This window comes from Narcine bancroftii, chromosome 9 (genome assembly GCF_036971445.1).
Source record: "Narcine bancroftii isolate sNarBan1 chromosome 9, sNarBan1.hap1, whole genome shotgun sequence".
NCBI classification, from domain to species: domain Eukaryota; kingdom Metazoa; phylum Chordata; class Chondrichthyes; order Torpediniformes; family Narcinidae; genus Narcine; species Narcine bancroftii.
In genome coordinates this window covers 24,595,408-24,611,355 of record NC_091477.1, presented here as the reverse complement: position 1 = coordinate 24,611,355, position 15,948 = coordinate 24,595,408, and the positions used below count along the sequence as shown (strand labels likewise).

The 15,948-nt window shown below is 37.3% G+C and overlaps 2 protein-coding genes across 7 annotated transcripts in view; one reads left to right on the top strand and one right to left on the bottom strand.

Annotated features, from left to right (window-relative positions):
* The window catches only part of LOC138743312 (rho GTPase-activating protein 26-like), a 155,639-nt gene extending 153,179 nt beyond the window's left edge, over positions 1–2,460 (top strand). Inside the window, exon 25 of the mRNA XM_069898451.1 lies at positions 2,271–2,460. Within this exon, the coding sequence (XP_069754552.1) occupies positions 2,271–2,290 (20 nt within the window). The 3' untranslated portion in view covers positions 2,291–2,460. The remainder of the gene's footprint in view (positions 1–2,270) is intronic.
* A 1,212-nt stretch (positions 2,461–3,672) lies between these two features.
* The window catches only part of LOC138743313 (glucocorticoid receptor-like), a 118,732-nt gene continuing 106,456 nt past the window's right edge, over positions 3,673–15,948 (bottom strand). For all 6 annotated transcript variants that reach the window (XM_069898457.1, XM_069898456.1, XM_069898460.1 and 3 more), the window contains exons 7-9: positions 15,159–15,289; positions 12,934–13,091; positions 3,673–8,749 (exon numbers count right to left, since the gene is read on the bottom strand). In XM_069898457.1, the coding sequence (XP_069754558.1) occupies positions 8,594–8,749; positions 12,934–13,091; positions 15,159–15,289 (445 nt within the window). In that variant the 3' untranslated portion in view covers positions 3,673–8,593. The remainder of the gene's footprint in view (positions 8,750–12,933; positions 13,092–15,158; positions 15,290–15,948) is intronic.

The following is a 15,948-nucleotide window of genomic DNA, read 5'->3' as shown; positions in this document are numbered from 1 at the left end:
CAGCCCCCCCACATCTCCATCGGGCACACAAAACTCAAAACGGTCAACCAGTTTACCTATCTCGGCTGCACCATTTCATCAGATGCAAGGATCGACAATGAGATAGACAACAGACTGGCCAAGGCAAATAGCGCCTTTGGAAGACTACACAAAAGAGTCTGGAAAAACAACCAACTGAAAAACCTCACAAAGATAAGCGTATACAGAGCCGTTGTCATACCCACACTCCTGTTCGGCTCCGAATCATGGGTCCTCTACCGGCACCACCTACGGCTCCTAGAACGCTTCCACCAGCGTTGTCTCGCTCCATCCTCAACATCCATTGGAGCGCTTACACCCCTAACGTCGAAGTACTTGAGATGGCAGAGGTCGACAGCATCGAGTCCACGCTGCTGAAGATCCAGCTGCGCTGGATGGGTCACGTCTCCAGAATGGAGGACCATCGCCTTCCCAAGATCGTGTTATATGGCGAGCTCTCCACTGGCCACCGTGACAGAGGTGCACCAAAGAAAAGGTACAAGGACTGCCTAAAGAAATCTCTTGGTGCCTGCCACATTGACCACCGCCAGTGGGCTGATAACGCCTCAAACCGTGCATCTTGGCGCCTCCCAGTTTGGCGGGCAGCAACCTCCTTTGAAGAAGACCGCAGAGCCCACCTCACTGACAAAAGGCAAAGGAGGAAAAACCCAACACCCAACCCCAACCAACCAATTTTCCCTTGCAACCGCTGCAATCGTGTCTGCCTGTCCCGCATCAGACTTGTCAGCCACAAACGAGCCTGCAGCTGACGTGGACTTTTTACCCACTCCATAAATCTTCGTCCGCGAAGCCAAGCCAAAGATTTTTTATATCTCTTTGAACTGTATGTGTTTATAAATTATAATAATAATAAAAAGATTGAAAAAGAAAAGATCTTACATCATCTCTCATTATTTAAATAATCCCACCTCACTGGCAAAAGGCAAAGGAGGAAAAACCCAACACCCAACCCACCAATTTTCCCCTGCAGCCGCTGCAACCGTGTATGCCTGTCCCGCATCGGACTTGTCAGCCACAAACGAGCCTGCAGCTGACGTGGACATTTACCCCTTCATAAATCTTTGTCCGCGAAGCCAAGCCAAAGAAAGAAGATTTAAATAATAATCCAACTTTTAATTGCTTTTACTCATGTGCATAACTTCACACTTCCCCATGGAAAGCTCTATATTCCAGGTTTCTGCCTAACCATCCATGTTTCTTCAACAGGATATGCACTGGTCTTACACTAGCTTCAACTTTGTATATGATCTGAGGGCAGATTCCCCAGTGTAAATCCTCCTCGAGCCACCAGCAATAGTGTACCAATTGGAAAATGCCACAAAAGTTTGTACGGTCAAGACATTTTTGCATAAGAATAGCAATGTTTATACAAAGACATTTCCAATCTTTATAATTTGCATATCATCATGTTTTACAAATAATACTTATGTAGTTAATGACACAAAAGATTTTTCCTCTTATTTATTAAGCATATAAACATCAACTGTTATTTAAACAATTTATTTAACGATATTATATGTGAGGGATACATATTTGAAAGGAATATATCCAGGAGGAACTCCAAAATAATAATAGGATAAGAGTGAACTAAATTACACTGGCTTAGCTGACAGGAACACCACAATCAGTGATGAATTCCATTTCTAACCTGATGAAGAAAAGGCCACGAACACAGAAAAACACAATTGCACAAAAAAAGGGTTAACGTGCATTGACAGACAATATTTGCAGTGATTTTTATTTTTAATATTGTCTATGGCTCAACATTTGTAAGAAAATCTTTTGACGTACCTCAATCCTTTTAGAATTGTATCTTGATTCTAGCACTTGTGCATGCCGTTTGTTCATTCTGGAAAATGTAGTCTTAAAAGCACTCTGTTATTACCATGGCAAAAGATAGAATTTGTTAGTTATTATTTCATGATAGATTAAGAAAACAGTGCAATTTTCTCTCAACCACATCATTTCTTATGATGGAATTTTATTGAGGACAAGATAATTTTATGCTGACTTGAAGATTTACCTGATTTACTTGCATCAGTGAAAGTTCCCTTTTTAGTGCTGCCTGACTGATTAAAGGAGTCAATTTATTCAGAGTACTTATAATGACTTGCAAATTTGCAACCCAGGCTGGCCACATGCTAGATAACCCTATACAACAGACATCTTGCAGGTATTGCACATATTTATCTATTGTTACAAACTAACAATCCTTTCAATTATTTTTTTAGGACTAAAAGGACTTTGTTAGCACGAACACAGGAACAGCAATGGAAAATTCATCAGGCAATGGCATATTCAAAATAAGTTTTTAATTAAACTATTAACAACATAACTTTCCTTGTTTATGTCTAAACTTAATATGCGCAAATGTAAATGCATGTGTGTGTCTGTAATTAAAGTCCCATTCTGAAAAGTCAATCTTTAAACGTTCAGCATCATTTTAGTCTTGCTTGAAGGTCTTAACTTCTCAGTTCAGAAATAATTATAAAGTGCTTTTAAACATTATATCTTCAAGCTTTTTTTACTCACAATGTGGCTATTTTCTTCCACGATGCATTCACAAATCCAGACAAGGGTTAAAGTGGCAACACAAAAATAGATCCAGTATAGATCTGTCCTCTTTTCCAAAGAGACAGTGAAACGGTCTTTCTTATTTCAAAAGCCACTGATTTGGTGTTCCTTTTTCCCAAAAGTAACAAACAAAACCAATTCTGGTTATTATAACTCAACCCAAGGTTTCAACCCCTGTATTTTTACAGAGTTTTGACTTCTGTATTCTCTAAACTGAACTCTTCCAATAACTGAACTCAAAATGTCTGAATTCAGTAATATATTTCTCCAAATCACGTCACTGTTACATCACCAAGGAGAATCCTAATTCTTGCAAACCACATGACCATCAGTTTTATTTCCACCAAAATTCAGTTCCTTTTTCAAAACCATTCCATATCCATAAAACCTCTGACCTTAGCTTTGTTTAAGAGGCTTAAGAAGCTTTGATTAAAAACAGATGCTTCCCTCAGCAGTTCTTGAATAATTAAGACCCACTTGAAATCCATTAACTCTCTCTGTCCCAGACACGTCGACTCTGAGAATGAACACTCTTCTCAGTGGTGTGACCTGTGTGTGATCCTGTACCAACTCACAGCTAACTTACTAAGTATACAGATACAATATTTTAACTCTATAATTTACTTTACTGAGATATTTTAATAAAAGAAATATAGTTTAACATTAAAGGTTAACACAAATCCATTACACTACTAACTTCCTATTTTGGGCCCATAATGCATTCTGAAATTTCAACTACACAATACAACAATGTTGTGGATATATATTGATTAATGGGGAGGAATTATGGTACCAACAAGAATAGTGTCTTTGCATTAAAAATTACTTTTTGAAATTTGCAGTGTCAAGATAATTTTGCTGAAATTTTCCTATTACACAGTAATAGAAAATGATAGGGAAGGAGAATGCGAAACAATTTAAACACATTTAATGGTAATCCTCCATCACAAAATTGGTAGATCACTCCACTGATCTAATGGTGCATTGAAGTTCCCTCAAATTAATATCAATAACTTTCTGGAAAGGAAAGGATCTCTTCTAAGTAACAATGGGAGACAATTATTGTAAAAGCAAATTTATTATCCAATTTCTGTCCATTATATGCATTGTTAAAGGCTATTCATAATTATTGGACTTACACATCTGCACAATTATGCAAATTTCATTTGCAACACTAATAAATGAGACACAACTTTAGAAGTACCACAAAGATCAGTCTGAAGCATAATAAAGAGAAGCAGGACTCTCGAAAAACATTCTACAAAAAAAAACTTGCCTTTTGAATTTGCACAAGTCAAACAAACTAAATTTTTAAGAAAGCCACTCACAGATCTTATCCTATTGATGGGTCATCTTACATTAAGAAGATCACAGAGGTTAAGCAAGCTCTCCATAATATTCAATCATTCTCTTAAAATTATGAAATTGCGAACATTTGTTCATTATTTTCCTCCATATTTCAAAAATGGCACATTATGAATGAATTATTACACATAATCCTGTATATAATGTACATGATCAAATTTCTTTGAGGTAATACAGCCACATTTGATTGTCTGGTCTTTACATTATCTGAGTGCATGGACATTAAAAATATACAATCAAAGTTAGACAATTCAGAAAAATAGTTAAGAATTTATATTTCTACATGATGGACACAAGTTCTTCTGTCTTCAGTAAAAGACATACTTAACATTTGAAGTGATAGTGTCCTTGTTTTATATTTATAAAATTAAAATCTGGGAAATATTAATTTATGTTTAAACAGTTTTAATTATTCTTACCAAAATTGGCACCATTACTGAAGGACTATACATTCTTGTGAACCTGAATATGTCAAGACAACATGATTAGGCAGATTATATAAAGGTTAATAAACTATATTGTCATTTTATCAACTTATACTATCAATTTTCTTAAAAACATCCATTTATCTGAATTAATTACCTACATTAAATTTATTCACAGAATTAAACAGTTTAGGTTTTGATTATTTAATTATTCAAGTTGCACATGGTCTATGTTTTAGTAATGCTTTGGGTGCCTATACCAGAGGTGTGTGAATATATTCATAAACTTGACATGGACATGCACACATTTTTAAAGGTAATTTTAAATCATCCACTTTTACCTATTAGCCATTTAAAAGGAATAATGTTGTGTTCTTGGAACACATTTTATGATACACCACTACCTTGTGCTGATTTCATCTGCAAGTTGTTGGTATTTTTTTGTATTGTGACAATGACTTTCCAAGTGTCATCAGAATTAAACAACGAACAGACTTTATACAAACTTGTGAAACCAACTTAATTTTGACGAGGCAGGTTGTAATTATTCAATAAGTTCTTACAATTTCCTCTCTTTATATACCCGATGGTCTCAATCAAGCATGAGATTTTAGATTTTAGTATATTGTTTAGAAACTGCTGTATTTTTAAAATCTGAACCATTTCCTTTGAAGTTTTTTTCCTTCCTGCCTGCTACTCTGCCAGAAACATTTATCATCATTCACTTTACATCAAATCTAAATTTTTCAAGATCAGCCATTTGTAACACTAAAATAAGTTATCCAAGGTTTGAACGCGTTTTAAGTCCATCCTATGTATTGAAATATTAAATATTTTCTGTGAATAGCAGGGGAACATTCAAATTTACTTCAAAATTATAAGTGCCACAGAAGATCCTCCACACTATCCTGGTTAATTAAAGAGATGAGCAAAGATATAGCTTGTAAACTGGCAAAAGAAACAAAATCAACTTGTAATACATGACCTGAACAGTATCGTGAAAGGATCAGTTTCAAATTTGAAAAATATATACTTGCTTATCTATATAGAGTGCCTAGCTAAATACAAAGATAGGGACTTGATTGTATTAATGAGATAGCAGATGCTCATCTCCTTTCAATGGAAGAATTTTGTGGTGTGGTCCAGAACCGACTGGTGTAAAATTTTATTTTTGCTCTTGCTGAGTGATGGCTCGAATAGAAACACTTGTTTTGTGTTGTAGATATAGTTATCTTGAGTCTCCAAAAATGTGGAGGGCAGAAATAATTTAAAAAAAACTGTCCTCTCCTCAACGGGTCCAGCCCACGTAATAGGATTTTTTTTTGATAAAACGCCTTTTGCAAATAAAAACCTTGATAAAAACATCTGAGATTTAGTATTTTCCCCATTTATTCTGCACCCATGCAGAGTAGTTGTGAAATTTGTCAAGAAGAAAACTAGTTAACTCTCAACAACTTTGTTTATAAAACAATTTAAAAATCAAGCCTTTGCCTATAAAGCATTGGTGAAAATGGTTAAAATCACGAGTCAATAACTACATTGAAGGAAATTTGCAGCCACGTTACAAGAACGTGTTCTGTCCTGGAAAATTTGAACAAGACATTAAAAGTAAATTTCTTTTGGCATAATTATTAAACTTATGTCAACATGGGATCTAATTTATCCAACTGTCCACAAAGTACAAAATCCTCAGCAAATGTCTGGCTGAATAGTAGCCCATACATTAATATTAAATAATAGTTTCATACCAATTATGAGCTGTAAATACGCTGCAGATTTTTTTTACTGGACTCAATTGTTTTCAAGTCACAGAAAAAATGTCAGCCTCACCACGAGTGGATCAATAGCAAAGAAAACAAAGCCAACTTGTCTCTTCACACATGTTCAATAACAAAGTCTATTTACAGAACAGGACGTCCCAGTACCTGGCCCAGTACATTGTTACACATGGGTAATTAGCGAAGCATTTTTTTTTGCCAATATAGCTATCAAGGAGTCAGAAACTGAAAGATCAATGGTTTTGGAAATAAAAATCTTTACTTCAATTAGAAGCTTAAATCTCTGGAGTAAAATTCCGGCGAAAAATAAACTTTTAATTTTAACTACCTCTACTAGATATGCTGTGATAATATACAGGACTGTTATCTCTTACATTTAAGAAATTCATAAATTGTAACTAAATTAATTAATGTAACAAATATGCAACATATTTGAAATACTGCCCAACATCCCCACCTCCTACATTCAATTTCACCAACCTTTTCGTGATACAGGAGTTGAATAGCTTTAAGGGTTTTATGGCTTGTTTTGCTGCATTTACTGGATGATTAAATTACCTAAAAAGTCCAAAAGGGATTGAAATAGAATACCATATTTCAATAGTCTATCTTTGCTGGCTACTGTTCTTGGTCAAATCAAACAATAAGATTGGTATGCCAGATTTTGCTGGAAAGGAGCAAGGGACACATTTAAATGTTTTTGTCTCAACCTTTTAATGATTTCAAAACACCACTGTTCATTGATGCAGTAAATTCTATGGCACAGAACAGACTACATATGCAGAATAACACTGCAAAGGAACAGGTCCTTTCGCCATGTGTCTGTGTTGATCATGATGCCCAAATCAAACTTAAACTCTATTACCTGCACCTGATAGATATCCCTCCATCCCCTTCATATTCATGTGTCTATTTAGAAGTCTATTAAATGTTTCTGCTTCCACCACTACACCTGGCAGCCCGTTCGTTCCAGGCTTCTACCATTCCTTATGTAATTTTTTTGCTCCACACATCTCCCTTAAATTTCCTCCACTTCACCTTGAACACATGTTCTCATGTGCTTGACACTTTGCAAAGGTTGGGGGAGAGGAAGAAATTAATTTCCAAACTATTTCAGCTTTTTCTTTCTCTGGTTGATTTCTGAAGACAATACTTGCTTTTACCAAGGGTATTTCCAGTGCACAGACTTAACAGCAATACTATTCAGAAACTTGAATCACCATCCATTCTGTGCAACTGAGATCGTGAATGGAACTCGTTATTTCCCTATATTATGGTGGTATTGTTCTCCAAAATATTCCATATTTTACATCAGAAAGAAGCATGAATATGTTTGACAGATGAATCAGAAATTTACTATATACATATTGTGACTGTAAAACCATTAAAAAATAGAACTTTTCTTTCATTATCAGAGTTAGTTTTATTCTACACTGGTCGGTTCTTTGAATGCTATAAGATGCTTACATTAAGGAATGCTTCACTCCTATTGAAACTAAAAAGGGATTCTCCTAATTAAAGTCCTGAATTTTATCACAGAAACTGTGTTGGCTCCATCACGGAGGACGAGCAGAAACCTACCAGCATTGATGAACCAATGAGTACTGGAACTGAACAAAATAAAGTTTAAAAAAAAATCACATTACCAAAGGCAATTAATTGACGCTTCATCAAATACAGCCACTGCAAGTTCCTGTAAGCAATACAACCCAGGCTGTATTTTCATAAGAGTGTGGCACACATTATTTACACACAACAAATCAAATAATTTCCAGAAATATGTTTGTCTTCCCAAATCACACACTGAATTTTTTTTTTTCGGTAGTTCAAATACTAGTCCGTTGATTAGCATCTTACCTGTACAAAATGAACAGTTTTGTTTTAAACATTTACATTAGAGCAATGGCCATGTTTACTCATACAATACAGAATTATGGTTATAAAGGAAAACTTTATCAGGCTCAAATTCCATTGATATAAAAAAATACATACAGATAAAGAGAATACTAAGCAAGTTACCAGTTCTCCTGCATTAACAACAGTAAACTGTCCAAATTGGCTACATTAGACTTAAAAAGCTTAAAAAAGGCACAGTTTTCCCTTTTCTGATATACACTGTAAACTTCTCATTAAATTGCATGCATAAAATCAAGCTAGTATTGCAGTACACAAAAATAAAGTTCACCATAAACTACGTGCAAATTTTCTGCCACCTATGTTTTTCCAATGTACAGGTGTTTGGCTGTAAATCTGTTTCTTTTTCACATCAGCCAGGCCTAACCCTCTGTAAACCATATGTAGTGCATATGACATAATGGCAAGCATTTGCAGGACAAACATTTGCAAAATTCGATCACTTTGCAAAAAGCTATGGAGGATAATTTTAAGGCTTTTCCCCCCGTTTTAAGGCAGTCACTTTTGGTGAAACCGGAGGTGCTTGGCCATTCCTGCAATGACCTTTGGTAACTGGTTGCTAATTATTTCCACCAACATTTCAGGGAATTCCACGTGGAGAGTCTTTGATTCCATAAAGGTATAAAAACAAAACTGCAACAGCCCTTCAACCAACTATAAGAAAAAAATAACATATATTAGCAAAAAAACATATGCAGTCTCCACATTGTGAAAATGCAAACATTTTCTAGAACAGACTTAGTAATAGAAAGATATTAGATTTCTGTGATGCTGTATTCTGAAAACAATTCCTCAGAAGAAGAATTCCCTAGTGAATGATCTTACCAGAGCAAGTTTTGATTTAATTCATTTTGCAATACAATGTGGCAGCAGGCCTTTCCACACTATGAGCTCGTGCAGCCAAAATACATCCATGTGACCAAATAAGCTATTAATTGGTGTTCTCCAGTTTCCTTCCTGCATGAGGGAGGAAACCTGCGCAGACATGAGAAGAATGTACAAATTCCATATGAACAGTGGAAGTTGTGAACCTGGGTTGCTAACTGTAATACTAACTGTGCCACCCTTCACTAACCATGTTAACCGCGGAGGATCTTTCCTGGTCCCAACACACCAATAGCATCATGAAGAAAGCATGCCAGCGCCTCCATTTCCTCAGGTGTTTGCATAAGTTTGGCATGACGTCAGAAACTCTGGCAAATTTCTACAGATGCGTGGTGGAGAGTGTGCTGACCAGCTGCATCACAGTCTGGTATGGGGACACCAATACCCCTAAGCGTAAAGCCCTCCAAAAGGTAGTCAACACAGCCCAGGACATTACAGGCAAAACCCTCCCCACTATTCAGTACATCTACAGGGAATGCTGCCATTGGAAGGCAGCAGAAATCATCAAAGACCCACAACACCCAGCACAAGCTCCGTTCTCACTGATGCCATCAGAAAAGAGGGAAAGGTGCCACAAGACTCACACCACCAGGTTCAGAAACAGCTGCTACCCCTCCATCAACAGACTCCTCAATGACAAAGTCAATCAGAGACTCTTACTTGTGCACTTTATTGATTTTCTTTGCTCTCTCTGTATTGCAGTTTGTTTACATTTGTTATCAGTTTACAGTTCTTTGTTTACGCTGTGTACTTTTTTGCACTACCAATTAGTGGTAAATCTGCTGCGCCCGCAGTAAAAAGAAATCTCAGGGTTGTACGAGATGTTTTGTATGTTCTCTGACAATAAATCTGAAATCTAAATGTGTAAGAAATGTTTGTTCTGACACAAAGAAGAACCTTTGGTTTTTTGATCTAAGTTCATGATGTTGCCATGTGGAAAAAAAAAGAATAAACTTTCATATCACATAACAAAATTTCCTATTTCCTATTTTCATGTTTTCTCATTTTCAAAGCTGAATTGTCAATTCTTTTAATATTTGTCTCAATAGATTAGATCAATTGCTGTCCACCCCTCCCAGGTTAAACCAAGAGTCACAGTTTTATAGCACAGAAAAAGGCCATTTGGCCCAACTTGTCCAAGCTGATCCCATTTGGCTGCTTTCAGCCAATATCCCTCTAAACCTATCCTAACCACATATCTGTCTAAATGTCTTTTTAATGTTACAATTGTTGCTGGCTTTACCACTTAGTTTGATAGCTCATTCTGTACATCTGCATGTCCCTTTTAAATGTTTCCACTCTCATCTTAAACCTATGGCCTCTAGTTTTAGATTTCCTGTCTCTACGCAGGGGTGGGGGGGTGCGGCAGGAAAGATCATGACTTTTTACACCTTATTTATGCTCTCATGAATTTATAAACCTCTACCCAAGCCTCCTAGATTCTAAAGTTCAAGCCTGTCCTGCATCCTTTCCAGATGAATGATATCTTTCTTATGGCTAGGTGATCAAAACTAGGTATAATACTCCAAGTATGGTCTCAACATGTCCTGCTCCTGAACTTAATGTCCTGACCAATGAAGACAAATTGGCAAAGACCTTCTTCACCACCCTGTCTACCCAAGTTGCCACTTTCATAGAACCTCAAAGTGATCCCAGCACCAGACACACCACTCTCCAGGTCCCTACCATTCACCATGCAAATCTTGCCATGGTTGAACCCACCAAAATTCACACTTTAATTTATATATAGCATGGTAACAGGCCCTTCTGGCCTATGAGACTGTGCCGCCCAAATACACCAATCAACCTATAAATCCCATACCTCTTTGGGAGGTTGGGCGGAAACCAGAGTACCCGCAAGAAATCCACGCAGACATGGGGAAAACATAAACTCCTTAAAGACAGTGCTGGATCTGAAACTGGGCTTCTGGGGCCGTAATACCATTGTGCTAACTGCTACGCTAACTGTTCATCTGCCATTCATGGGTCTACTTTTCCACACCAGCTTAATTATGTTGCACTCTTCAATAAGTGTGAAATAAGAAAGTCTGCAGACAGTGATTGTAGTAAATACGCAAAATTGCGGTCAAAACTCAGCAAATCCCACAGCGTCCACAGGAGGACAAGATAGATAACCAACATTTTGGCCTGAGCCCTTTGTCAAGGCATGAGCAAAAATCAGGCAGGCGACTGAATTAAAGGTAGGGGGAGAAGGAGGAAGGGGCAGGGGATGCAGTATAAGCCAACAGCCAAGAGGTCACAGGACAGAAAAGCTGCAAATTGATCAATGGGGTTTGGGTTTAGCTCTGTGAATGCAGTGCTGGAAGCGAGAGAGAGAAGAGCTGGATAGGGATAGGAAACGAGAGAGAAAGAACAGGGAGGGGGGCTAATAGAAACTGGAGGTCGCTGTTTATGCTGTCTGGTTGGAATACAAGGTATTTTCCTTCTGATTTCCAGGTGATTCTGTCAGACATGGAGGCATGGGAATGGGACACCTACCACCCCACCAGACTACGTATCCAACATATCTTCCATTATCCACAATTTCTGCCACCTCAAATGTAATCCCACCATCTTCCCCTCAACGCCATCTGCAGGGACTTCTAACTCGAGGACTCCCTCGTCCACTCATGCTTCACTAATTGCACCCTTGTGACTGCAAAAAATGCCACACTTGCATCCACACTTCCTCCCTCACCACCATTTGGGGTCTCAAACAGCCTTTACAATGAAGCAACACTTCACTCATGAATCTGTGAGAGTCCCCTACTGCATCTGGTGCTCTTGGGTGGTCTCTACAATGGAGAAACTAGACGCAAACTGGGAGATTGATTCGTTGTCCATCTTCACTCTGCCCACTGTAATAGCAGGGATCTCCCAATGGAAACCCATTTCAATTCCCCACCCCATTCCTCTGCCGACATGTCTCTCCATGGTCTATGCACTGCCATACCCTATGTCTCCTTTCCTTTAGCTCCTCTCGATTTGTGTCTCTCTTTCCCAAACTCTGTCTTCTTTCTTACTCTACATTCACAGAGCTACCCACTCCCTTGATCAATTCTCAGCTTTTCTCTCCTGTCCTATTTATGTCCACCTATGGTCTCTTGGGTGTTGGTCTATGCTCCTTCCCCTGTCTCTACTTTCATCCTCCCTCTACCTTTTATTTATGTGCCTGTCTGCTTTTTGCTCATGCCTTTACAAATGGCTCAGGCTAAAACATGGGTTATACAGGTACACAATCTTTTATCCAGAACCCTTGGGATACAGTGTGTTCCGAATTTCAGATTTTTCCAGATTTCGGAAAGCCAGATTTAAGCCGAATTGTGCTGCCGTATCCACCCCCCCTTTTATTAAAGATACGTCATCTATGCTGTAACCATATCAATTTCCCGCAGTTTTTTTGGCAAACCTAAATATATGGACTGTGTCTTGTTAGGTCTGCTTTGTTCATGAATGAGTGAGACAAACACCAGACTGAGTCGAAATCAGGGTTCTTTGTTCTTTATTACCGGATTGTAACACTTGCGACTAACAAAGTTAGTCGGAGAATGCATTCTGCCGTTATCAGCAAAATGGTGATTTTTTATACCCTTGGATACATGCTTAGAACATCATCATATCATTACTTGTCCAATGACTAAAACTGTTGCTATCCTTTCCCTGCTAGCTTCCTGCCTCTCAATCCATCAATGTCTCTCTTATCTTGTAAGTACAAGGATGCATTTACATCTTGTTACAGCCCTGTACATTCCCATCTCATGATGTTTTACCTAACAGGAGTACAAGGACACCTCCCCTTCTTGTTACTGCCCTGTACAGGGTAACTCCCTACACATTCCCATCTCATGATGTTTTACCTTACAATCTGAAGTGCAATGTTTCCTCTACCATTAACTCGATTCACTAGTGTGCCTGTTAGTCAGTACACTGAAATTCCCCAGAATTTTACTCACATCATGCATTGAATCCAGAAGTTTAGTCAACTGATAAAAACGGTACCAGTTTTGACTTGAGCTTCCTTCTTTCTTCACTATGGCTTTCCCTAGCTCTTTTATGTACGAGGTTCGAATTTCATCAAATGCAGCCTGGCTTTTTAAGCCATTGGTTGGTACTACAATAAATAGGGAAGAACAAGTAGTGATTTAAGCAGTAACAATTGGTATAAACTGTAACATGTGAGCTCCACTTCTACATTTATTTCTAATCAAGAAATATACAAGAAAAAACCTACTTACCAAAATAGTGAATCTTCATTTAGTGAAAATTCAAAATAGTGAACCTGCATCCAGTGAATGCCACAGGACTGAAACATGATCCAATGACCAAAAATATACACACAGCAAGGTTTCAAGGTGCTATTAGTGATATTGGTTAACATCTTCACAGCAGTAAGTACATCAAAAATAATACAATTGCAATTGCACCCACAGACTTTTAATGTCACTCGACACCATGAGAAGGAGCAAGGGAATTACTCCAAACAGAGTATAATGCATTCATGCCACATTCAAAAGGATAATGTGGGACTCCTTCAATATTGCTCTAGAGTGTTAGTCTAATCCAAGGCTTAAGTGAGTCTCTGCCCTTCCAAACCCCAAATTGGTGTTATTAAGCCAACTGACAAACCAAAATAAAAACAACCCGCTGGAGGAACTCAGCAGGTCAAATGGCCTTAGTTGGAGAAAAATATGGTCAACATTTCAGGCCTGGCTATATCAACAAATTTAATTTATTATACTCAATTCCTGCCATATTTTCTTTAGACTCTTTCTACAATAAATATTCTACTTGCAGACAGTTGCTTTCAGGAAAATCAGGTTTCAGATTTATATTTTTTCAGGACGTGGAAGGATTGTTGGCAGTGTCAACAAATATTGCCCATCCACACGTGCCTTCAAAGTGATGATGCAGAGTCACTTTTTCTCATTGCTCCTGTCTTACCAAAGTTCAGTGCTCAATCAAGCATGGATAAAAATGGTCTGAAGATTTTTTTTCTTGGTCTATGGGTAAATGCCTTTCTTCTCATTGTTAGATCATTGTGGGTACTTCAAGTTCAGGTTTATTATCATCTGACTATCATGTTCAGCTGTGCTTAAAGAGGGCTCAGAGAATCACTGAGGACCATTACCTCTTCAAGGAAGAGGTACAGCAGCATAAAAACAAGGACTGCCAGGTTGGGAAATGGCTTCTACCCACAGATGGTAAGACTGTTCATCAGCCCTAGAAACCCATAAATTATTTTTATAAATATTTATTTTGGATCACTATGTATAGATGACATTTCTGTGTAGGTTATACTATGGTCTGGAGGTATGCTGTTTCATTGGATTGTATATGTACAGTTAGATGGCAATAAACTTGACCTACAACCAGCCAAAACACTGTTTCTCCAGACCACAGAACACATGCATAATACATTTCTCACACAGTATATAATAAAAATATAATACAAAATAAATATGTATAAATGTAGTGATTTGCACAACACTATGACAGCACCAGTGTCTAGAGTTCTAATCCGTTGTAGCCTGTAAGGAGTTTGTACGCACTTCCAGTCTCTTCTGGCTGCTCTGATTTCATCCCACCCTCCAAAATGTACGAGGGCTGTAGGTTATTTGGGTTACTGTATTTGGATGGTATGTGCTCATGGACTGGAAAGGGCATATTACTGTGCTCTATGTCTAAATTTTAAAAAATTAAAAAATTCTGGAATAATTTGCTTAGTTCACTTATAAGAGATCCAAGGTCATTTCATACCATTCATCAATCTCACAGCCTACAGGAAGAAGCTCTTCCCAGCCTGGCAGACCTGATTTTGATGTTCCTGTTTCTACTAACTGGTGGTAGCACTTAAAGATGAAGGAGATAGTTTGTGAAAAATCAGAGAACTTTAGAAATTTGGCAGAGAAGAGGCAGCAGCCAGAGGCAGATAAACTATGATCAGTTTGACTGGCAGATTAGGTTGGAGGGGCCAAATGACCTATTCCTGTCATGCTTTCTTTGGACTAAAATGACGTAACAAAATTAGAAATTATCAGGCGAAAATTCAAATAATCACATGTTAGTTCTTGGCACAATAGATTTGTGAATTTTCTGCATTGTGATTAACATTCACAAATTAACAGAACAATTTATGGGATGCATCCAGTCTATTTCTATTCACAAACAGAATACCTACTTGTACCAAGCAGCAATAATGCCTTCATGCATAGATATTCCTCGTAGACAACCTTAAGGTTTCTGAAATCCACTGCAATGTTTCTCATTCCTTTACATAAACCGTACATCATTGACTGCTGCATACGGTCCCTTTAAATCACAAACAGATAAAATATTATTCTATAGTTGCTAATTAATATATTGTGAATCAAGTTAAAAAAAAGGTACAGATCTCTGAGAACTGTTTATATTTACTATTCAGTAGTTATAGCAATTCATTCTATTAGACAATAATAGCCTGCTTGGTGTGACATGAGCATGGCCCTTTTATCTGCTGCCTGACATCAAGGCATCAATTTAAGAACAATGAAGTTCAGCAACTGTGATGTGCAGATCATTCATTACAGAATTCTCCAAGGCAACCAAGAAATACAAGTATAACTTTTAAATGAATGCTTTAAGTATTTTATTGAATGTGAAATGAACTCTAATATATACACATTAAGATCAAATTAAAATCTGAAAAATCTAAAATATAGGTTATTATTTGTGATTTTTTTTAAAAAAGGAAAGTTCCTGATAACTGTCACCAATTTCTTTACTCAATGTGGACATGAAGATTTTTATCAAAAATCTTAGCAAATAGATTAGAGAATATTTTACCAGGAATAATAAATATAGACCAAATGGATTTTATTAAAAATAAAACTTATCATAATATTCACAGATTAATTAATATTATATATTCTCCTTCTATTCACCCTAATTAGACGCTGAAAAAAGTAGTTGATAGAGTAGAATGGGAATAC